The sequence below is a fragment of the Mustela nigripes genome, chromosome 3, assembly GCF_022355385.1.
Source record: "Mustela nigripes isolate SB6536 chromosome 3, MUSNIG.SB6536, whole genome shotgun sequence".
NCBI classification, from domain to species: Eukaryota; Metazoa; Chordata; class Mammalia; order Carnivora; family Mustelidae; genus Mustela; species Mustela nigripes.
The window spans coordinates 130604613-130626640 of NC_081559.1; the positions used below are offsets into that span (position 1 = coordinate 130604613).

Consider the following 22028-nt stretch of genomic DNA (forward strand, 5'->3'; position numbering starts at 1 on the left):
GAATAGAAAATGCATATTATTACTCACATGATCGTGGCTAATTCTGGACAATTAAAAGTAAAAAATTTTTTAATTTACTCAATAAGTGTTTTTTTAGAGTAAAATTGAAAGCAGAGATAATAATTTCATAGATTGCCCATTTAGTGTCATGATTAATCCTAGTTGTTAATACTGAACTGACTAGTTGAAATACACGGGAACACCTTTAGAGTCTGAGACAAGTTCTGTAAAATGTTAATGACTCACAGGAGTGTTTCTTAGAGAAGCCAAGTGTCCAGTGGAATGCTATGTGTACGGTTACTGCAGAAGCCACATTTAATCCTCATCAACACCATTCTGTGGTGCTTGCTGTATTTACAGTTTGGATTTCAGCTTTATGAATAAATAGGATACTGCTCAAATATTATTCAGCTTCATTCATGATCTGTGGTAAGTGATCTGCAGAATACAAAGACCACATCTAATGGGATCTCTCTTCCATTTTTTGTATTTTTACATCTCTCCACAGATGACTGCAATTATGAAGAACTGTGGTCTAGCAAGGTCAGCCCAGTTAAAATAAATTATTAAAAAACTTATTAATCCCCAGTATTTCTTGGGTCTGTTTATATAACTTCCCACATACACAGCTAAGTTAAAATATATTGAAAAATACTCTGACTGAAACAATGAATGTACTTTTAGGGAGGGTATCAGAAAATAAGAACGTGTGTGTGTGTGTGTGTGTGTGTGTGTGTGTGTTTGGGGCAGGGGGCGCGGGGGGACAGGATATGAGGATAGTCAGATAGCAAAATTATCCTTCAAATAACCTGCTATTTGGAACCAAATCTTCTGCCACGAACATGCTTCCTAATAGCAAAATGAGGACACAAAGTCATTCACCTGCACTTTAAAAGTTGATTTATTGAATTATTGTTGTAAATAAGATATAATTAAATAGATTTACAAAGCATTTGCATTTCTTACCTAATGTCTTTTTAAGATTTGCTTCCTCATAAATCCACATATATCCCATTTTAAAATCAAAAGGTAATATTAAACAAACAATTCAGAACAACAGTTTTTTATATTATATGGCACTCCTCTGGCTAAAAAATATTTTTAAACATAAGTATTGCCAAATTATCTCCTACTTAAAATTGTGCAATAGAGTTTTTCACAAATTAAATTTATCTTACTCAAGGAAAGTATTATAAACAAGATAAAGATTTAAGATAAAAAGTCCAAACACTTTGATCACTGATTTAGATCAACACTATGAAGACAAAGTAATAATTGCTTTAGAGAAATAGTAGAGAGTTTTATGTGATTGCTCATTATAATTTAAAATAATGCTACAGGGAATGTAATCTTGGCTTGCTAACTTTTTCTTAATTGAGTATGTGAATATGAATACCTAATAATGCAGTTCAAGTAAATAATAGTTTGTAACATTGTGAATTTAATAGGTTAAAAACAGTGCACATTCTAAGGGTTTTTAATTCATCTTTTATAATTATTGACGTTATTTTATGCTAAGATCAATTCCTAAATAATTTTTGTGCTTTGATCTTTGAAATTGGTTTTAAGATTCCACTGTTAAATTAGAAGACATTTACAGGAAAAGTTACCCAAATTATTTTTTTATGAGAAAATAAACAGAAGTCATCATGTAGATTTTGAGTTGTGACCCCTTTACCTTAGACTTGTGACCCCACACTTACTGATAAAATGAAGAAGATATAATTAAGTGTTCCAGGAAAACCAAAAGAAGGCAGATAAATGTTCCCATGCAGGTTGCTTAGCAGCATGCCTTATTTAGTGGTAAATTGCTTTTTTTTTTTAATATGTTCAGAGCATTTAGTTTTTGCTACTGAATGCTTCATTACCGTTGGTCATTGACATAAAACAACAGTATCATTCATTTCCTTTAACTTGAAACTTAGGGGAGGTTGTAAAATTGAAAAGATGGGTTTCTATGATATGTAAAATACAGTTTTTAAGACATTTTAGAGCCTCAATAAGGTTTGGTTTGACTATTTTTGTCTCATAATCACAATACCCGATGTATATGTTTTATTGTGTGTAATTATGCACATAGTAATTTCTCATTACAGAACACTGCTTGGGAATGACTGATGGAAGTCTAGATCTAGTGGTAAATCAGAATTTTAAAACTGTTTTAAAGAGATGAATTTATTACTTACAGGGACACTTAAAATAGATTAGTTGTGTATGTGTTGTTTTTCCTAATAAATTGTGTGTTTTTGAAGAAGGGTAATCCAGTGCATAGCAACGTACCTAGAACAGAGGCAATGCTCAATAAATGTTTGATTGAATTAATGAACAATGAACTATGTAATGACTAAAAAATTCCCTTTAACAAATACATAGGAACAGATTTTAAAAGACACAACCTTGTTAAAGTATTTGTTACAACTTTATGTTTGCGTATTGCATTACACTCTTCAAAATAAATCCACATACCTTATTATGTTTAATCCTTATCATGAACCTTCATGTCAAAAAGGCCTTATTCTTTTTATTTGCAAATAAGGAACTGAAGCAATGAGAGGCAAAATGACTGGTCGATGACAAACTAGTCACACCATTGCTGGAATCCATGTCTTTTAACTTATTTCTCCATGACATATTTTTCTATTCACAAACACGCTTTAACGACTAGATGTATGCCTGTTACAAGACTCTCTTGTTTTGGTTCTACTGTCTATTCCTTTTATATAACAGTTTCTCACCCATTTTGTTTATTCTTACTTTCTATTCTAAATTCTTGTACACACTTCTATTATAAGTGAAGCAGAAATTAGAATTGAATAATTTCCTGTGTTCTCTCTACTGTAACATTGCAAAAGTGTACTATTGAAACAAATGTAAGAACATGGAGGTTTCTACTTCAGGTCACATGGTGGACTAGATGTCCTTCTAGGATGCAAAGAATGGCTATGCTTGGTGGCAGGCAGAAAAGAAAGCCTAGGGCCCAGGTTGGGTATGTGTGTGTGTGTGAAATCCAAGACTGAGTCATAAAGCCCAGAACTCACAAAGGGAACATCCTTGTAGGTGAACTAGGAAGAAACCTTGCTCCACAGAACAAAACTGAGAGTAGATCTGCCTCTCCCCGTAATGCTGAAGGAAAACAAAACAAAACAAAACAAAACAGAAAATCTCTCCTGTCTATTGCTAACCACAGGGCTGCTTTGTAGCTGATTTAAGGCTAGAACCCACATTACCTATGTATCTCCCACCCATCATCCCCTCTCAAGCTGCAAACTTAAAGTAATGTGCATTTGATCATAACATCAGCAGTCTGATAAAAGAAACTCAACTTCTCCCTGAAGGATTGAGTTTTAAATTCAGGTCTTAAAAATTTTTCAGAGATAAAATTCCAAGGAATATGGGGTCAATAAACAATCAACACTGAGTAAGAGTTCAACAGACAAACTATAGAATCAGACTCACAAAACACTAATGATTTAGAAATATCAGATACATAACATAAAATCGGTTTCCTAATATACTTGAAGAAATGGAAGAGGATATGGAGCATATGATGAAGGAAAAAGACACCAGGTGCCTGGGTGGCTCAGTGGGTTAAAGCCTCTGCCTTCGGCTCAGGTCATGAACTCAGGGTCCTGGGATCGAACCCGGAACCAGGCTCTCTGCTCAACAGGGAGGTTGCTCCCCCCCCCTCTCCCGCCTGCCTCTCTGCTTACTTGTGATCTCTCTGTCAAACAAATAAATAAAATCTTAAACAAACAAACAAACAAAAAAAAGACTTCAAAAATGACCAGGCAGGATGCCTGGGTGGCTCAGTCGGTTAAGCTGCTGTCTTTGGCTCAGGTCATGATCCCAGGGTCCTAGAATGGAGTCCTGCATGGGGCTCCTTGCTCAGCAGGAAGCCTGCTTCTCTCTCTGCCTCTGCCTGCCACTCTGCCTGCTTGTGTGTGTTCTCTCTGTCTCTGACAAAAAAATAAATGAATAAAATATTTTTTAAAAAATGACCAGGCAGTGGGCACACAGGTGGCTCAGATGGTTAAGTGTCTGCCTTCAACTCAGGTCATGGTCCCAGGATCCTGGGGGCCAGCCCCATGTCGGGCTTTGGGCTCGGCTGGGAGCCTGATTCTCTCTCTCCCCATTGCTTGTGCTCTCTCTTTCTCTCTTAATAAATAAAATCTTAAAAAAAAAAAAAAAAAAAAAAGACCAGATAGGAAGAACAAAAGAGTGTTCTCAAATTGAAAATGTAATCATTGAACTTAGCACATTCAGTGGGATCAGAAAAACTGAAAGCTGACAAGTTGGCAGCTGGCACCCTAGCTCAAAATCAACCCACAGAAGGGAGAGGGTCGTAAGGACCTGAGGAGAGAACATAACAAATCTTGAACATCTCAGAGAGAATGCAGGCAGTCACGGACTCTGTGTGTGTGTGTGTGTGTGTGCATGCACGTGTGCACACGCACTACAGGGGTAGTAGCCCAGAGTAGAAGATGGTAGACACAGCCGTGGGAAGATTTTTTGTTCCTGCTTTGGCCTCTACCCCCAATTAAGTATCTGATGGATACAGTTTCTATCACAGGATGAAGAGATTTAAAACATGGTGGGTGCATGTTATGGCATAGCAGTTAGAAGCAACAGATTAAATATATATGTACATGTGTGTGTGTGTATACATATATATAAAGTAATACAAATATATCTTTAAAAACATAGAGCTTAATAAGAAAATTAAGAAGGATCTCTTATATAGAAAATTCATTTATGTAAATTAACATGCACACAGGTACTATGTTCTATAAAACTATATACTTATGAAAAGACAAATATCAAACACATTGAATGTTTGCCTATGACAGGGAGGAGTATAGCTGTGACGGTTAGGGATAAGATAGAATGAGTAGATAAAGGCAGAAGGGACAAATCATAACTGTGTACCATAAACTAAGAAGTATAAGGAGCATGATTACTCAATGCTATGAAGTTAAATAAAAAGAAAGAAACAAACTCCATGGATGAGATAAAGAGCAGATCAGGTACACGGTGTAGAGACAAAACTGACAGTGAGATCTAAACAGATGACCTAGAATATAAAATAGAGGTAGAAAAAATGGGGAGGAAAGGTCAAACAACATGGAGTGTAGAGAGAGAGTATCTAATAGAGTCTGGGAGAGGTATTACTCCAAGATTATGGCTAAGAATACTTCCTACCCGATGAAAGACACACATTCTCAGACTCAAGAGGCACTGTGACATGCAAGAGTGAGAAACTGAGACTAAGAACATCAAAGACAAAAAGAACACGTTAACCCTATCAGAGAGAAGAGGCAGACTGCCTTCTGAATAATTAAAGTAACGGCTAACCTCTTGACAGCAATGATGGAAGCCATAAGAACATGCAGTATCTTCAGAGGGCTGGGAGGAAATAGATTTGTGCACACAGCAAAATCAACTGTCAAGAACGAGGCAAAAATAAAGACATCTCCGATCAACTAGAGCAGAGCTTAGCTAGCAGAGCCCCACTAAGAACTATTTAGAGCATGTACTTCAAGAAGGAGACTATAAATCCTAGAGCATCTATTGATTATTAAGTATTGTAAGAATTTTATAATGTTACCTTAAAAATCAATCTCCTTTTAAAAAAACAGTAGCGCAACACTGAAATAGTAGAAGTTCCAATCCACGCGATGCAAATTAACTGAATTTTATTACCTGCTTTTCCTGTTTAAGTACAGCGGCATCATTTAGGTCAGATGCCAAATAATCACCTGGTCAATTGAAATTAGAAAGCTCTGAGTTATGGACACAATGCTGCACTGTGGGATTTAAAATTATACTGCATTCCATAATGGTGTAACTCCAAAGAATACAGATCAACTCCAAGTCCGAAAGGTGATGTGTCAAGAACAAATACTGTGATCTGATTTCTCAGTTTATATAAATGGAAGCATTTAGGAAAGAGTTCACTGCAATACTGGCATAATCCTCAGAGTTTACACTAAAACCAAGTGCTACCATCAATCCTGTCATGATTTTAACATTTTCTCTTAACAACAAACCAAATACCAAGGTCTCAGGCAAATGTTGAATATGTAATAGGTTTTGTGTGTTCTTATACATTAAATCTTCTCAGTATCTAACTCAACATGAATGGTCTTACACAACAAGAAATTTTGTTGCATTGAGCCTTAGTATACAAAATAATAAAGAACACTTATGGATGATTAAATATTGAAGTGAAGTTGGAGCATTTAATCTACTGCAAAACTCATTTAAGGCAAACGTACCCAGGCGGTATAGACATTATTGATATTACACTTGAAGGGAACATTTTCATCCAGTTTATCTCATGAAAATTTAATTTCCTTCTTCTCTGAGAATTTGGAATTTGTTAGACTGTGTCCATTTTCAGCACAAATTTCCACTAGTACATAAAGTGTGATTTTATGTATTAGAGAAGAATCTGAGTGACTTAAAAAAAAAAAAATGCCACGGAGCCAAATTTATTGTGGTACATTTACCATGACAAGAGAACATCACAATATGTAGAAAAACATAAAAAAGCCATTTTATCATTATGCTGATTTTGATGTCTATTTTCATGTCAACATCCTATTTTAGTTTATGATGGGTTTTGTGACCAGGTATGAATGGGACTGATCACCGATCAAATATAAATTTGCACTTTTTAAAACAAACAAACAAACAAAGCAATTATATTTGCAGAAATTCAAAACAAATAGATGAGCCATGGACATTTAGATTAGTTTGGATACATTTCTTTTCTTTCTTTTTTTGCTTCTCTAAGATTTTACTTTGTACCTGAATAAAACATCAGAAGCCGGATGCTGAATGCCAAATAAAAGTCGACTGTAGTTTGCTTCCATAGGTTTATCATCAATTATTTCTAAATCAAAGTAAGTTAAAAGTATAACCAACAACTGCTTTACTTCAACAATTGCCAAAAATCGGCCTGGACACTTGCTGGCTCCAAATCCAAATGGCAGCAGGTAATACTTCAGCTTCTTCCCGCTTTTGAAAAAGGCAGTTTTCTTTTTACCGTCTTCTACAAAACGATCGAATCTAAACTCCTGCAGAGAAGAGACAAGGAGTGTTAAAGTGCAAAATTTACATGAAATAGTTGGAGGTCAGGTCCACAACGTGGCCCATTCTCTCTGCCCATCTAAAAAGGCTCCTTTTAATTCTGCAAATGCCAGAGAGTAAAGCTTGACTAGGTGCAAATTATGGATGAACTTTCTTTTTTTTTTTTTTAAGATTTTATTTATTTATTTGACAGAGAGAGAGATAGAGATCACAAGTAGGCAGAGAGGCAGGCAGAGAGAGAGGGGGAAGCAGGCTCCCCGCTGAGCAGAGAGCCCGATGCAGGGCTTGATCCCAGGAACCTGAGATCATGACATGAGCCGAAGGCAGAGGCTTAACCCACTGAGCCACCCAGGCGCCCCTATGGATGAACTTTCAAAAAACCTCAAATGCTACTAGGAAATGACTTCTCCCTTATCATCGTGAAAAGCACATACCTATATGACTCTTCTTCCTAATTCGCACCTCTCTCTTACGCTGTTTCCTAAGTGAAGGGGTAGTCTCTTTAGTTTTGTTCCCTAAGATGGTCCTTCTTGGTGGACAGACGTTGGGTAGAAGGGAAGGGCATGGCCACCATTGTTATGAATGTCTTTGGCTCCAGGAGCTGCCTAATATGCCTTTTTCTACTCCTTCCCAGTCAGTTCCTGATGGATGAGGACTTCAACCTAAGATTCAGTGCTTATGATTGGGTTAAACAGACATAAAATGAAATTTGAAATTCACATGAAGCCCTAGAGAGGAACTAAACCACAAAACCCATCTTGCTTGTTTTTTGATGTTGTACTGAATTTCTCCATGGTGCTATTACAATGGACTCCTTTTGGGTTAACTGTAGGGTGGCAGGTATTTCCGATACGTTTTCATAAATAAGTTACATTACTTGTTATAGAAAATTATGGGACTGGTTTATCCAGGGTGTTTAGCCTGGCATTAATTTACTCTCACTTGAGTTTCTGTGAAGAAACTGAGTGACCTTATTTCAGCCCATGGTGAATTAAGCCATTGATTAAATTAATGCACGTGGCATGCATGAAAATGACCAAGTATTTCCTATACGTGGTGCTCATTAGCATTAGATCTGCTCAGCACACAAGTTTGGTATGAACTACATACCTGCAAAGAAGCAGGTCAGACTGAAAGCATTTCATGTTATAGTGAAAACCTTACAATTGGCAGACAGGTTCCAAATCTGTCAAAGATGACCTAATTTTCCCACTCAATATGAATGCCATTGAAATAATTTCCTTTAAAGGTACTGGTCTTGTCTTCTTTTACCTAGGCACCTATTTTGATAAATATGCAAGCTTGGAAGGCACACTTTGGGTGTTTTCCATTCCCCCCCAACTTGCAAGTTGGTGTAATCATTAAGGCTAAATTAATCCACGTTAGAACACAAGTAATTTTCCTCCCCACAGACAGTTCTGGGATGTATCTGAATAAGATCTAACTAGTGCTAAACTAAAAATATCCGTGCTTCCGGTAGTGATGAACAAGGACACTCTGTTGACATGCACTGTATTACTGGAGATAGAGTACAATATGGTACTCTCTCTTCATGACCTTTTCCATGACTGGGGCCCAAGCCTGCTCGCCTGAGTGTAGGACTGCTCCTTCCTCCTTCTTGCTGGCAAATCTGAGGAGAGAGTACTCCACAGGAGCTCCTCACATAGCCCAGCCAGTTCACGTTAACTAACTCATGAAATGATTTGTTGGGAAAAGATCTCACTATAGCTACACTCTTTAAGCCAGGAAGTACAAAATGAAAACTTGACTTGGGTTTGACTTCATAGTGTCTCGATTTCATAAATAAGCCAACAACTGCTTTGTTTCATGGCTGCCTTGTTCTTCTTTGTGAAAGTGACTGTGCTGTTCTCTGAGAGGTCAGTGGGATAAATGCATGACGCCCCCCCCCCCCCCCCCGCAACCCTGTGACCTCCAGGTAGTGTTCACAGTCAATTCCCTCAAATTTCTACTCATTCAGCAATGTCTCTCCTCTGGTTTTCCACCAGCTTTGATTCCATTTCCTTATAGTAAACGTCTTAGAAATTCCTACTTAGTTGTTTATATTAAGAAACAAGCAGAGGAAAAGCCAACTTCTTTTGCTCTGTTACTACATCAAACTCAAAGGGCACATGGGCATAAATATATTTTTTTGAGTCAAAATTTATTTTCAGTTTGTTTTCCATAGTCAGGGCATGCAGAGCCAGAGCAGAAACCAATATTAGGACAGGCCTGTGGCAGAGGCTAGGGAGATGGTTTGGTTTTTGCCAAAAAGATAAGGGGTATGGTAGTCTCACCTGTAAGATTCTGGGGTCATAGTGACATAGAATAAAGTGTTAGGAGCTCAAGATGCACACATTCATTTGGAACAATTTAAATGCAGGACTCGTCATGTTGACATAAACTCTTTGCAGTCACCCTCACAGCTCAGCATTTCAAAACTAAAAGCGGTCAATTAAATGCCATAATAGTAAGTGGATGAGAATAGAGAATTCATGAAAGAAAGGGCATGACACTGTAATTCCACATCACCCCTCTCATAATTCTCGTGGTTGACTTCTGAACATCTTTCCTCTGCTGAGGTTTGTCTAGGCACCCACCACAGGAATCACGCTGCCCTGGCCTCTGACTGATTGAGGATAGGGTATGTGACCCAATCTCGTCACTGCTACAGAGGAAACATCTGTGACGACATCTGATAGAAGTTCCTTTCTTGTGAAGAAAGAAAAACAAACAAAAAAATGCTTAATCCCTTCTCCTCTGGACCTAGTTATTTGTGAGTCTGGTGCCTGCAACAGCAATGGCCTCCAGGTTGAAGAGGGAGCTAAACCCCCAGGAGATGGCAGAGCCAAGAAATCCCAGGAGATTGGAGTTGTCACATTGTCTTATTTATCTCTGTATTTTCAAAGCACCCAACATAGTGCTATGTACATAGTAGAGGTTCCATATACATTTGTTGAATTAATGCATAAATACATGACAATAAAGTATATTTTAAAAGCAATCTTCAGGCTTCTGGAGAAAACACAGATATTGAATGAGTAAATAAACATGTAGAGAATGAAGCATGGATGAATATTCAGCGTTCATAAATAGAGAATGGTATAATATTTAGCATGAGAAATCAAGATTGGATACATGATACAATTTTCTGGATAGAAAAGAGTTTTGGTACAAGTGACTGAGGAGGATTGAACACCCTAATTTGTGTGCTCCGAATATTGTCTTTAGTTCAGTTTAAGAGATTTGTTTTGAGCACTTCCTGTAGTATGACAACATTGAAGTTAAAAAGGCATTAAAACCTAGTCTTGCTGAGGTAGGTGACATACAATTTAATCAGGGTTTGGATTCACTCAATTATCATTTGGCGTGTAGGAATTCAGATTAGAGAATATACGGACTTCTTAAAATAAGAACTGTCAAGTGTTTTGAGTGGACGCCTAAGGGGCAGTACTCTTTGGGTACACAATCAGCCCTCCTGGGAGCAAGATGACAGGGTTCCTTTCTATCTGCATGACTTAAGTTCCAATTCATTTGTACTAGCACGAGAGAGTGTGCCCATCTCCTCCCAATTCTACGTTTAGAGTTTTCACAGTAGTCACATGAAATCAGCCACGTGGGATATTTAAGCCACAAAAATTTGACAAAATCAGGGCTTCTCAGAGGGCCGTTTTACCACCACACTGATGGTTCCAACAAAATGAGTATGAAGGCCAATTTACTGGTGTGGCAGAAACCCTCTCAACAAAAAGCGCTTAGCTCTGAGGGCACAGCCCTGTGATAAGACCAATTCCCTAAACTCTAAGCTCTTAAAGACAAGGGTCTTTTAAATGTCTGTGCCCTCCGCCCCCACCATTATGCCCATCAAAATGCTTTCTGGATAACAGATGCTCAGTATATATTTGTTTCCTTGAAGAATACTGGTGGCATTATCTCTTCCAATTTGAGGTACAGACAAAAAATTAGAGTATTTCCTCATTTGTTATGATGAGCATATTTGTAAGAGCAGTGACAGTAATCAGAATAATATTGCTACAACAGTTTTTAATAGTGATTTAGAATTTATTCAAGGGCTTTCAAATTCATTTTATCATTTTAGAATCCCTACACAGCTGAGAAGTTAGATAGAGCAGACTTGCATGAGGTCAAATAAGGTCTTTCACTTTCAGAGCTTTTGGGAGCGCTCCGCTCCAATGGCTTTGTAATTACTTTCTTGTTTCCCTGTGTCCTTACTTTAGGAGGCTACTTGGCTGTGTTAAAGCGTTACCACCTTAAAAGTTTGCTGTTTCTTCCCTACGGCTCTGTGGTGTTTCCAGGCTTCCCTTTGTACCTTAACATGTCTGGTCACAGAAAAACCAACCAACAGGTTTGCTCCTCTCCATAGCTCCAGGTCGAGATGCTGCATTTTGGCAGAAAGGAAATCATCACCATTTACTGATTATTTGAGCGTCAGATGATTGAATTCTGGCTAATAATAGATGTAAATTTGAGGAAGGCTTCAGAAAAATTTCAAAAGCTATCTATTCCTAGTTAAATTATCTAGGCTTTTTTGAATAGCATTTAGACCAAAAAAAAAAAAAAAAAAAAAAAGAGGGAAAGGAAAACTGAGAAGGGTGTTTCCTGCGCTCTCTCTCATTGTCTTCAATTTTAGCTGCCAATTTACTTCCAATGTAGGCAAGAGCCACCTAAGTAGCTAATATCACAATAAACTAAGCTCCCGATATTCAGAAAAAGAATAATTCTTTACACAGAAGTTACGTGTTGATAGCTTATAGACCCAGTTAGGTCCTCAAACACTTTTTGTTTAGCCCATTGTTGTGTTTTTAAACATTATTTTCCCAAACCTTTAAAAATCCTGAAGTTTACCCCAAAATCTGTTTTCTGAGTTTTTTTTTTTTTTTTTTTTTTTAATGACTCAGCCATGCTAGGCCTACATGCTCTTAAGAGCTAAAGGCTAATTCACAAGTAACCAAATGATCTTAGTTAGATAGCTCTGGGCTCTCCTTTCCCCGTAGTTTTTACCACTCCTGATAGTATTGCTACATTTATACGCAAGCCATTTCATCCATTTATTCTAGTTAGGCCCAGTACATATTTGAATATGCAATATTGGTGGTAATTTAAAATTCTAATTGAAGTGTATTTTCACTTTCAGAGCATTCATCCATTCCAGCAACGCCTTATTTATTTGCCTTGTGGACAACCTCCTGTGCTGGGCACTAAGAATGCAGAGAAGACAGTGAGTGATGTGGTCTTACCCCTTCTGGAGCTTTCAGCATATGGGACCACAGACAAACAAACAAGTAATTGGAAAGCAGCAGGTGCTTTGCAGTGTAATATACGTCCAACAGGACACAGAGTTGGCAATGGCCAATTCTCTGAGGAACGAGGTGGGAATCAAGAATACTGCCAAAGAAGAGTGATGAAGGGTGATTCTTGTGGAGTAATCTGGAACCTCTTGAGTGGACAAGAAGGAAAATTCGAGGAATAGAGAGGTTTGTGAAGGAAGACCATGGGCTCTTTTTGGAATGTGATATTCTAGAGTCTCTTGGGCTTGAACATCCTGAAATCATGCCTCATTGGGTTGGGAGAACCTATGTTCTGTGAAGGTTCTTCAGTCTCTGTGTCTTCAAAGAAGGCCTATACTTACATTTGGAGCTAGTCTTCCTCAAATTTCTGGACTTAGAGCTACTGTCTGTTTTCTATATCTAAGGCCTGGTCTTCCCATTCAAGATCTATAGGGCACAAAACATAGGCAGTGGGGAATATGAGCCTCTGAAGAGCTTCTGGATCAATGTTCTCAGGGACAGATGGCCCAGGACAGAATTTCCCAGGATTTCCTTCTCTTTTTTACTGTCAAGGGATGGTGGTTTCAGATGGGCATCTGTTCTGTGAGCATCTATGGCATCTACTTATTGTCATTCTACATTGATAAAAATCACAAGAATAAAGCTATCTGCCTGATAGCGGTAGGTACTCCGTAAATGTTTATAGAATGAATGATTATGTAAGTCCTTGCCAAATCATATAAAAATGGTTCTGAACCATGCCATATTTTTCTGTGCTGATAATTATCACCATTCCACAACTAATTTCAAGAAGACAATGTTGACAAAAAAATTACCTAGTTAATTTTGGGGTCCAAAGAACAGTACCGCAAAAATAGCGGTAATTTAGTAAACATGTATTGTATTGATAACTTGATAACTGATAACATGTATTGCTGATCATTTTAATGTTGATTTTGCCATCATGATATGAATGATGAACTTAATGAGTAATGGAGTAGTCACATAATGTAAATAATAAATAGAAGTTAAATTTAAAAAATTATAGATAAAAATAAAAGTTAAAATTTTAGATATTTTTCAAATATTAGTTATTATCTGCCCCATTTATTGAATATCTATGCGTGGAATTTTTTTTTTATATTTACAAATGTGGAGATAAAGCCAGTTGTCCACAGAATTTTCATGCACTCACTAATACCCTACTTCTGATTTGCTGTCACCTACATATAACGTCTCTTCTTCTGAAACACAGAGGAACCATAAGTATACTTTTCTTCTCACTTGAAAAAATTTGCCTTTGCTGGTGCAATAGATGTAAGTTATCTCATTACATTTGGAGTTTCTCCTCTTCTTATTAATTTCCAAAATTCAACACTATTTTAATCTAGCCTGGCTGCAAACCATCTGACTTAGAAATGCTTTAAAAGTGATCCTGCTATGAACTGCTCAAAAAGAGCAATGGAGTATACCTTTGAAAAATAGCGTTTTCTATGCAAAAACCACTATAGCAACAACACTACTTCATGAGACACTCAGGCAGACTATGACTGCATTCAATTTGCATGCAGGTGGTGAACCTCTGAAGTGGTATTAAGGGATGAGCCAGGGTGGATTAATTTCCAGTCTTTGATATTCATTAACTCCAGCTTCAGAAAAAAATACAAGGAGATGACACAATTACCCTCAGAGCTTCACCCGGGAGCAGCAGCTTTACAATCTCGGGTTCATAATGCCATTCTGACTGATCAAAAAGGGGCATATACCTGTGGTAAGTGGTGAAAAAGTATATGGGCTTAAGTATGGCAATGATGCCATTTGATCTGGGGACAGTGAACCCCATTCTAGAAACACTTAGCAAAACAGTCATCCTTCTTTATTCTCTGAGCCACCCACCAATAGCTAGCCCTCCATGGTTTTCAACAATTCTCTGCCAAGCACAACCTATTTTTGGCCTAAAGCTAATGATGGCCAAGGTACAATGCCTTTCATTTGAAGAAGTCAGCATCCAGTCTCATCATTCTATTTCTATTTACAGACCACAAAACCTTTGGAGAGAGATCCTTAGGAAACACTTCGGTAAGTAGGAAAAAGATCCTTAGGAAACACTTCAGTAAGTAGGAAAATTTTCCCACTGGAAGGCAAGACATAAGCCATCAATCTGTCTCAAATTCCTCCTGGAACAAGGTGGCAAAAGGAAGCTATGGAAAAATAGTGTGAAGAAGAGGAATGTTCTCACAGCTATCTAAGAAAGAGCCACGACCGCTTGATGCTTGTTTACCTCTGGAGCCTCAAAGACCTCCGGGTCATAATGTATGGCTGGAGGAAAGATGGCTACCAAGTCCCCCTTCCGCAAACAGTAGTCCTGCGTCTCTGAATGTAGAGTCAAGTCCTCTTGAACAAAACGAATGATGCTTGAAAATGAGCATAGTCGTAAAACCTCGAGAACGGTGCTTTCTGAAGGACACAAGCAAGCAACAGCTTATTAAAATATGACTGCTCCTGAACATTGCTCTCAGTTTGCCATTAAGCTCATTACCAATAGCTTTGATTGAAAAGGGAACCCTTTCTTAATCAGATCCATTGAACACCAAGGGGGAGTCATGGTGGTCTTGGATCATCATAGCAAGGAGGAGGTGGGGGAGACAGCTGGGACTTGGCCCATCACAGACAGAAGCCTATGGTGCTGTACTTGGGCAGAAAGTCAGTAGCTAGGGTTTTTGTAGGAAGGAAAGGTTGGCAAGAAAGAAATGCTGTGTGATAGGTATATCCATTGGACATTAAAACCATCTCCCAGCCGAAGAACACTGCTGGTGGGTTTTTTCTCCACCCTTCAGAACAGCTACATCTTTAAAGCCAGGCTCAAGCATTTCATAATCACTTAGGCAGTTAATAGTAAAGTAATTGTAGTAGTGCTTTCTGCGGTGGCTTAGCACTTAATTTCTTTTTTGCTAGCTGTAAATAAAATGTGGGTCAGCATTTGTTGGACAAATTTCAAAGAAATAAGACTTGCATGGGATTCAGAAGAAAACCATCTTTTCCTCAGCATCCAGGGAAAATAACAGCCACCATCATAACCTGGAAGATTCCAGAAGCTGAATGTCCTTGCTTTCCCAGTGGCCTTCACCTTTTGCTCCTAGCACGACAGATTTTATGGCTAATTTCCGGCAATTTATCCTGGCAGTTTGAGGAGGAATTCCTTTGGGAATAATATGCATAATTTGCATAAATCATTCTGATAGCATGCATATCAGCATGTAGCTCCTGTCTAGGTCTGCATCTCTGCCTTCATAATCAAAACTGACTATGTTTTCACCAGCCTGAATGGGTCCTAGAATATAAAGCTTGATTCTTTCTAATCAGCAACGTGAAAAAGAGCTCCAAATTGAGAGCTTTCCCCCTTTCACATGGTAACAAATGGTTGTGTTTATGGCTTGCAATTTAGAATCTCTCTCTCTCTCTCTCACACACACACACACACACACACACACCCCAATCTCTCAGTGTTCAGCAAAGCTCGGAAACATAGCATGCTCAGTTATTAGAGTAGAGCAGGGCACTGGTCAGTGAGGGCTTGCATCAGCCAAAAAAGAATAATAAATGCTATTCCACTAAAATGTAAATCTACGCCCAGCTTGCACGAGTAGCTTTGGTGCCTTCTCCCGGGACACTTCCCCCTTAGCATGCGTTTGTCTAAAGAAATGAGGCTGCGGTCCGCTCTGTGTGGCCGGTGTGGTGATTCAATGTGACGTACAGTGAGGCTGTGCATATTCTTTTGGACTGCCTTCATTATTATAATCAGGCAGAGTCAAATCGGCTTGTTGGTGATGAGGCCAGAAAAGAACTTCGGTTTTGGAACGTGGACTCCACTGCAGATAGCCACAAGGCAACTGACACGACGGATCTCAGCTGGCAGGACACCGGTGACCAACATCTCTGTGGTGCAAAGCGAGGGTCGGTTTCCCACGTATGACTGCTGGCTCTGTTGGGTCAACAGCGGGACCGCAGCATTTTCGCTTGTGGTGTGAAACGGTAGCTGACATATGTAGCGATGCCGTTCCCCCAAGTCCAGTAGGGGTGTGGGAAGAAGAGAGACAAAAGCAAAATCACTGTGGGGTGGCTCTGCGACAGGGCAGGCATTTACCAGTCCGAACAGCACAGTCCCATCTGATTGGCCGGCGGGGCTCGGGGGAAGCAGGGCAGCTTGCGCCCACTGCGGGATCGCAAATGACAATTGGGCAAGCATCTCTTATGCAGAAGTTAATCACAATAATGGAGCACAAAGTGGGGCTTAGCGGTCAGATCGTAAATGACAAATCTGTTTTACCTTCCCGTACCAGTTATGTGTGCAAGGCGAGGTTGGCTCTCGCTCTGAGCGATCACGCCGATGATCATTAGATGACAAAAGTAATGAGTTGCATTATTATCAACAATGGAGAGGGGAGCTTCCGTGGCTCTGCGTTACAACAGAACAGACACAAAAGCCAGCAGCTTTTCCACCAGCCCCAGTAAGAACGCGGGCAGAGCTCTATGCTGAGAAGAATGACAACTGCACAATAAAAAAAATTGCAGCCTCTACTTGTAGTTGTCATAGTTGAGCAGACACCAGCCAGTGCCACTGACAGACCAGCTGGGCCCTGGGAGGACTTCCATGCTGCACCAGGAGGTACAGTAAATTATCCTGCACGGTAGAGCAACATCTGTTTCTGTGCTAGTGCCGAACAAACAAGGCAATTTAAAACATACCAAGGGATAACCAAGCAACAAATGAACATGACCCTCATTTTTCCCCCCTTCTCACACACGAGGTGTTAAACTTCATTGTGCAAGCACTCCACGAAAGAGAGGCCAGGTTGGTAGTTGATAAGGTGTTGTCAGAGAGATTTTACATATTTCCAAAATGGAAAGAAAAAGCTTATAGTATTGTTATTCTTAGAATCTTCCTTCCCCCTGCTATCTTCATTTCTTTTATACCAAAGCTAGCACTCAGTTCTCAATTCGCTCTAGAATTAAAAAAAAAAAAAAAAAAAAAAAAAAAACTTTCCATATACTTATAAATATTCAGTCTTTAAACCTAATTTGCTATACTTAGTTCACATGCCTTCAAGCATTTGTCTTCCAATTTCCACTGAATAAATGCGTACTAATGAGAAGTAGAGCAAGCTGCTGAGGCAAAGCTGGGTGACTTGGGTCTGGCCTGCCACCAGCTTGTGATAGGCGGGCAAATTGAGTTAAAATGAAAAGTCTTGTCAGCTGAAATTCAACATGGTAGCCAAACAGCAAGCTGTCAATCATCCAGCCAAAACAAGGGACTGTAGGTAATAAAAGGTCATTGTGATCATTAGTGCACTTGGCTTTCATATGCAAGTTAATTTTAATTAAACATGATCTCTATCTGTAAATGTTTTATAAAACTTATTGTGCATAATGGATTGTTAATTTATACTAACATTTAGCAGGTAATAGGACCCTCTACTTATTAAAGCATTGTAGAGAAATGGCTATCGAGAATGCAAATATTTTGGGGATAATTTACACCAGGCACCACAAGGTGCCAGCAATTGCGATTGCGATTAAGATAAGGCTGCCTGTGTTTTATTAAGAGCTGAGCTTTACTAACTGGTATACAGTAGAAAATTGGATTATAGCATTCCCACGATGACCTTACAATTCAGGGCCTGAACTACCTCCTTCACCTGGCTAGGAGGGATCTGTTTTTCTTCTCCGGATCTAAAAATATTCTCATTAAGTATCCCTTCTAAGCAAAAAGCTGGGGAATGTGTTGAGCTAAGACATTTTACCATGTAACTGTGAAGGAAAATTGCAAATGAAAGGATATGCTGGTAGGAAAAGGCATGTACACTTTCTCTCTTGCCCTCAGATCTCCATTCTGGCTGTAATAATTGACAGATGATTCTCATTTGCAGATTTAAAGCGTTGAAGCAGCTCATGACAATCAATAATGCATGTAACAACGCAAACACAAATAAGCACATCCAAGTTTCTGCCTCACACTTAGGCCATGTCTGTGTATGTGGAATGAATGTACTGTGACATGGCCAGGCTGTTAATTTGGGTCATCTTAATGACTGGTGCAGACTGTCATACCATCTGATTAGCCATGGTGATCCGTGGATCGCAGTGATGGCTGGAGTGAAATGGACAGCCAGGCCACGCCGCGGTCCACTGGGGCTGAACGCTTGGGCGGTCTTACAAAGGTGGATGAGGAGGGGGGAGAGGAGGATCTACGGGCAGCTCTCTAGAAGGTGTGAAGAAATGGAGTGAGGATCCAGGTGTGTGGGGGCATTTTTACATAACTGCCTTTAAGACAGGTGAGAAGATAAGTTAGATATTATAATAATCACGGATGCTGGGTGGCTCAGTGGGTTGAGCACCTGACTCTTGGCTTTGGTTGGGGTCATGTCATGATCGCAGCGTGGTAGGACTGACCTCATGCTCGGGGGGAGGGTCCCCACTCAGTGGGGAGTCTGTTTGAGATTTTCTCTCTGCCCCTTCCCCTGCATGTGCTCTCTCTCTCTCTCTCACAAATAAATAAATAAATATATCTTTTTAAAAAATCAATTATAATAATCAGATAACTTAAAGCCAATAACTAGTTCTTAGCTCAACAACTGTGTTTTAAATAAAATTGAGAGTAAATCTGAATTGGTACAGAAGTCTACTTTCACTCTGCATTGCAGACACAGCATTTGGTTTCCTCTAGAAAAGTAAATTCAACATTCATATGTTTAATAAACATTTATTGGAGCGCCTGGGTGGCTCAGTCCTTAAGTGTTTGCCTTTGGCTCAGGTCATGGTTCCAGGGTCCTGAGATCAAGCCCCACATTGGGCTCCCCACTCAGTGGCAAGCTTGCTTCTCCCTCTCCCACTCCTCCTGCTTGAATTCCCTCTCTTACTGTCTTTCTGCCAAATAAATTAAAAAATCTTAAAAAAAATGTTTATTAAGACCCTACTCTGTTCAGGGCACTGGACCACTGCTACTGGTGAAAAAAAAGAAAACACAGCAAATGGACTTAGCCTTTGTGGACACTGTAATCTGGGTAGTTCAGAGTTGGGAGGTGCATAAAGGCAGGAATGAGCCACAAGATCCTAGAGAGGATTCTGCGCAATTTCTCACTAGATACCTCTCTAAAGATGGCATTCAGAATGTACATTTAACAGAAAGTTATTTTTCATACTAAGCTGAAATTTCCTCCTTTTAATTTCTACTGTTTTGAAAAGAGGAAAAGGGAAAAAAAATTCTAATCCCTCTTCCACGTGACAGTCCTTTAAAAAAATTTAAAGACAACTGTCATGACATTTTTATTTTTAACATTTTTTTTTAAAGATTTTATGTATTTTAGAAAGAGCGAAAACAATCACAGAGGGAGAGGGATCACAGAGGCAGAGGGAGAAGCAGACTCAGTGCTGAGTGCGGAGCCTGATGTGGGTTCTATCCCAGGACCCTGTGATCATGACCTGATCCAAAGGCAGCCGCTTAACCCACTGAGCCACCCAGGTATCCCTATCATGACATTTTAATATTGTATGTCAGAGACAACCTGGCCTTCAGTCTTTTGACATCCTGGGTGAATTCAATTAGCCAACTTGCCTCTTAAAAGGCGGCAGAAGTGGGTGTAGTATTTTAATTAGAAATGTAGAGAGGAACTACTTTCTTTACCCTGTATATCAGACTTCTTTTAATGTTTTGTTGGAAGCGGAGGGACAACAGATTTTTGAAATCATATCGCCACTGACTTGTCTTAAGCTTTCTGATATTCCAGAGGTTATCAGCCCTGGCTGCCCATTAGAATCACCGGAAATGGTTTAAAAAAAAAAAAAAAAGCTCCATTCCAGATCAATGGATTAACTAAACCTTTAAATTAGTGGTTTTGAACCTTGGTTGCAAATTAGAATCACCTGGGGGAGCTTTTAAAGCCATCAGTCTGCACCCCAAACCAATGAAATCAGAACCTCTGGAGGTGCGACCAGATATGAGTAGTTTTTAAAGCTCCCGAGTTGATCCCAGTGAGTAATCAAGGATAAGAACCACTGTTTTAAACCCTTCTCTGCTAAGCCACACATTTCCTCATCCTATTTATTCTTAGGCAATTGATGCTTGACCTAAGTCCAATTCTTTGCCTTCTCATTGTTCCCCTCTCAAGTCCTGTTTCCAGTAGTCATTGTGTCATCTAATCCTTTTAGCTCAGTGCTGAACTGAAAATCTGATACACGTCCAGTTGGTCTTTTTCAATTTTTGACTAATGTTTTCTTACCTAGAAAAATCTCACTGTCTGATCTCTGGTGTAACCCCTTTGTGAAAGATACCTCTTCCTCCTTCTCCAGATAGAAGTTTCTAAACAAAGAATTTACACCTCCTGAATATACCCATTGGAAGAGAGGATTTCATTCAATTTATTGTCCAAATTATGCATGATTTTTCTTTCTTAAAAAATTAATTTATTCATTTGAAAGAGAGAGAGAGAGAGAGAGCATGCACAGTTGCCAGCAGGAGCTGGGGCAGAGGGAAAGAATCTCAAATAGACTCCCCACTGAGTGTGGAGCCAGATGTGGGGCTTGATCTCGAGACTCTGAGATCATGACCTGAGCTGAAATCAAGAGTTGGATGCTTAACTGACTGAGCCATCCAGCCCCATATGATTTTTCAAATATACAATTATTTTTAATATTGAATGAACTTTTTCAAAATAATGCCCACAATTGTGATGTTAATGATAAGGATAACTATGTGTGTGTGTGTGTGTGTGTGTGTGTGTGTGTGTGTAGGGGGAATATAGGAACTCTATCATCATTATAAATGAAAAATTTATTTTTATTTAAAAACACCGACAAGATAAATAAAATCTTAAAAAAAAAAATTTGGAAAAAAAAAAAAAACACTGACAAGATTCTGATGTGAACCTCGAGCCCCATCCTTACCCTCAAACTCAACTGTATCTGAGAATTAGTGATCCCTATCCTTGTAAAATAGTGGTCAAGTTCTCTGGTGTAGTTCTGGAGCATTTGCTCCTTAACATGACAGTATTTATGGGTTAGCTTTTGAGTTAGACTGGCCATCAATTTCCGGTTCTGCCACAATGTGGCTTCATGACTTGATTTGGTTAACTAATCTTTCTGTATCTTGTTATGTAATAATTAAGTGAAGATAATAATACTTGAAGGTTAAATAAGCTAATATATGTAAAGCAAGTAGCACAGTGCCTGCCACATAATGAAATAGTTGTTAATACTGTCATTCACACTGTGTCATCTGGAAATTAAAAATATAGTTAACTGTATGATCATCTTGTTCAAGTCATCTGATCTCATACATGTGCATATCATGGCTGGCTTTGCTGAATCAGGATACAAAGAATCCCTCCCCCCATCTCATCTCAGACAATGAAAACGGACTCTAAGGATTCTGCTCTCAGACATGTCCAGGAGAGAAGCATGAGTGGACAAGAAAACCCTTTACCCCCATGCAAGTTATTCAGCATTCTGATATTTTTCTCATCTGTAAAAATCATGCAAAATAATGGCTGCCCCAGCCCCCCAGGATTTTGGTGAAGATCACATGAAATAATGTTTGAGTCCATAAAATTGTCTTAAGATTTTGCAGTCATTAATATCTTAATATTGATTATATCT

General features: G+C 39.0%; 1 protein-coding gene across 1 annotated transcript in view; it reads right to left on the reverse strand.

Annotated features, from left to right (window-relative positions):
- Positions 1-883: 883 nt before the first annotated feature.
- Positions 884-22028, reverse strand: part of LOC132014050 (cytochrome P450 7B1) — a 177185-nt gene continuing 156040 nt past the window's right edge. Inside the window, exons 5-6 of the mRNA XM_059394652.1 lie at positions 14659-14834; positions 884-7079 (exon numbers count right to left, since the gene is read on the reverse strand). Of these exons, the coding sequence (XP_059250635.1) occupies positions 6792-7079; positions 14659-14834 (464 nt within the window). The 3' untranslated portion in view covers positions 884-6791. The remainder of the gene's footprint in view (positions 7080-14658; positions 14835-22028) is intronic.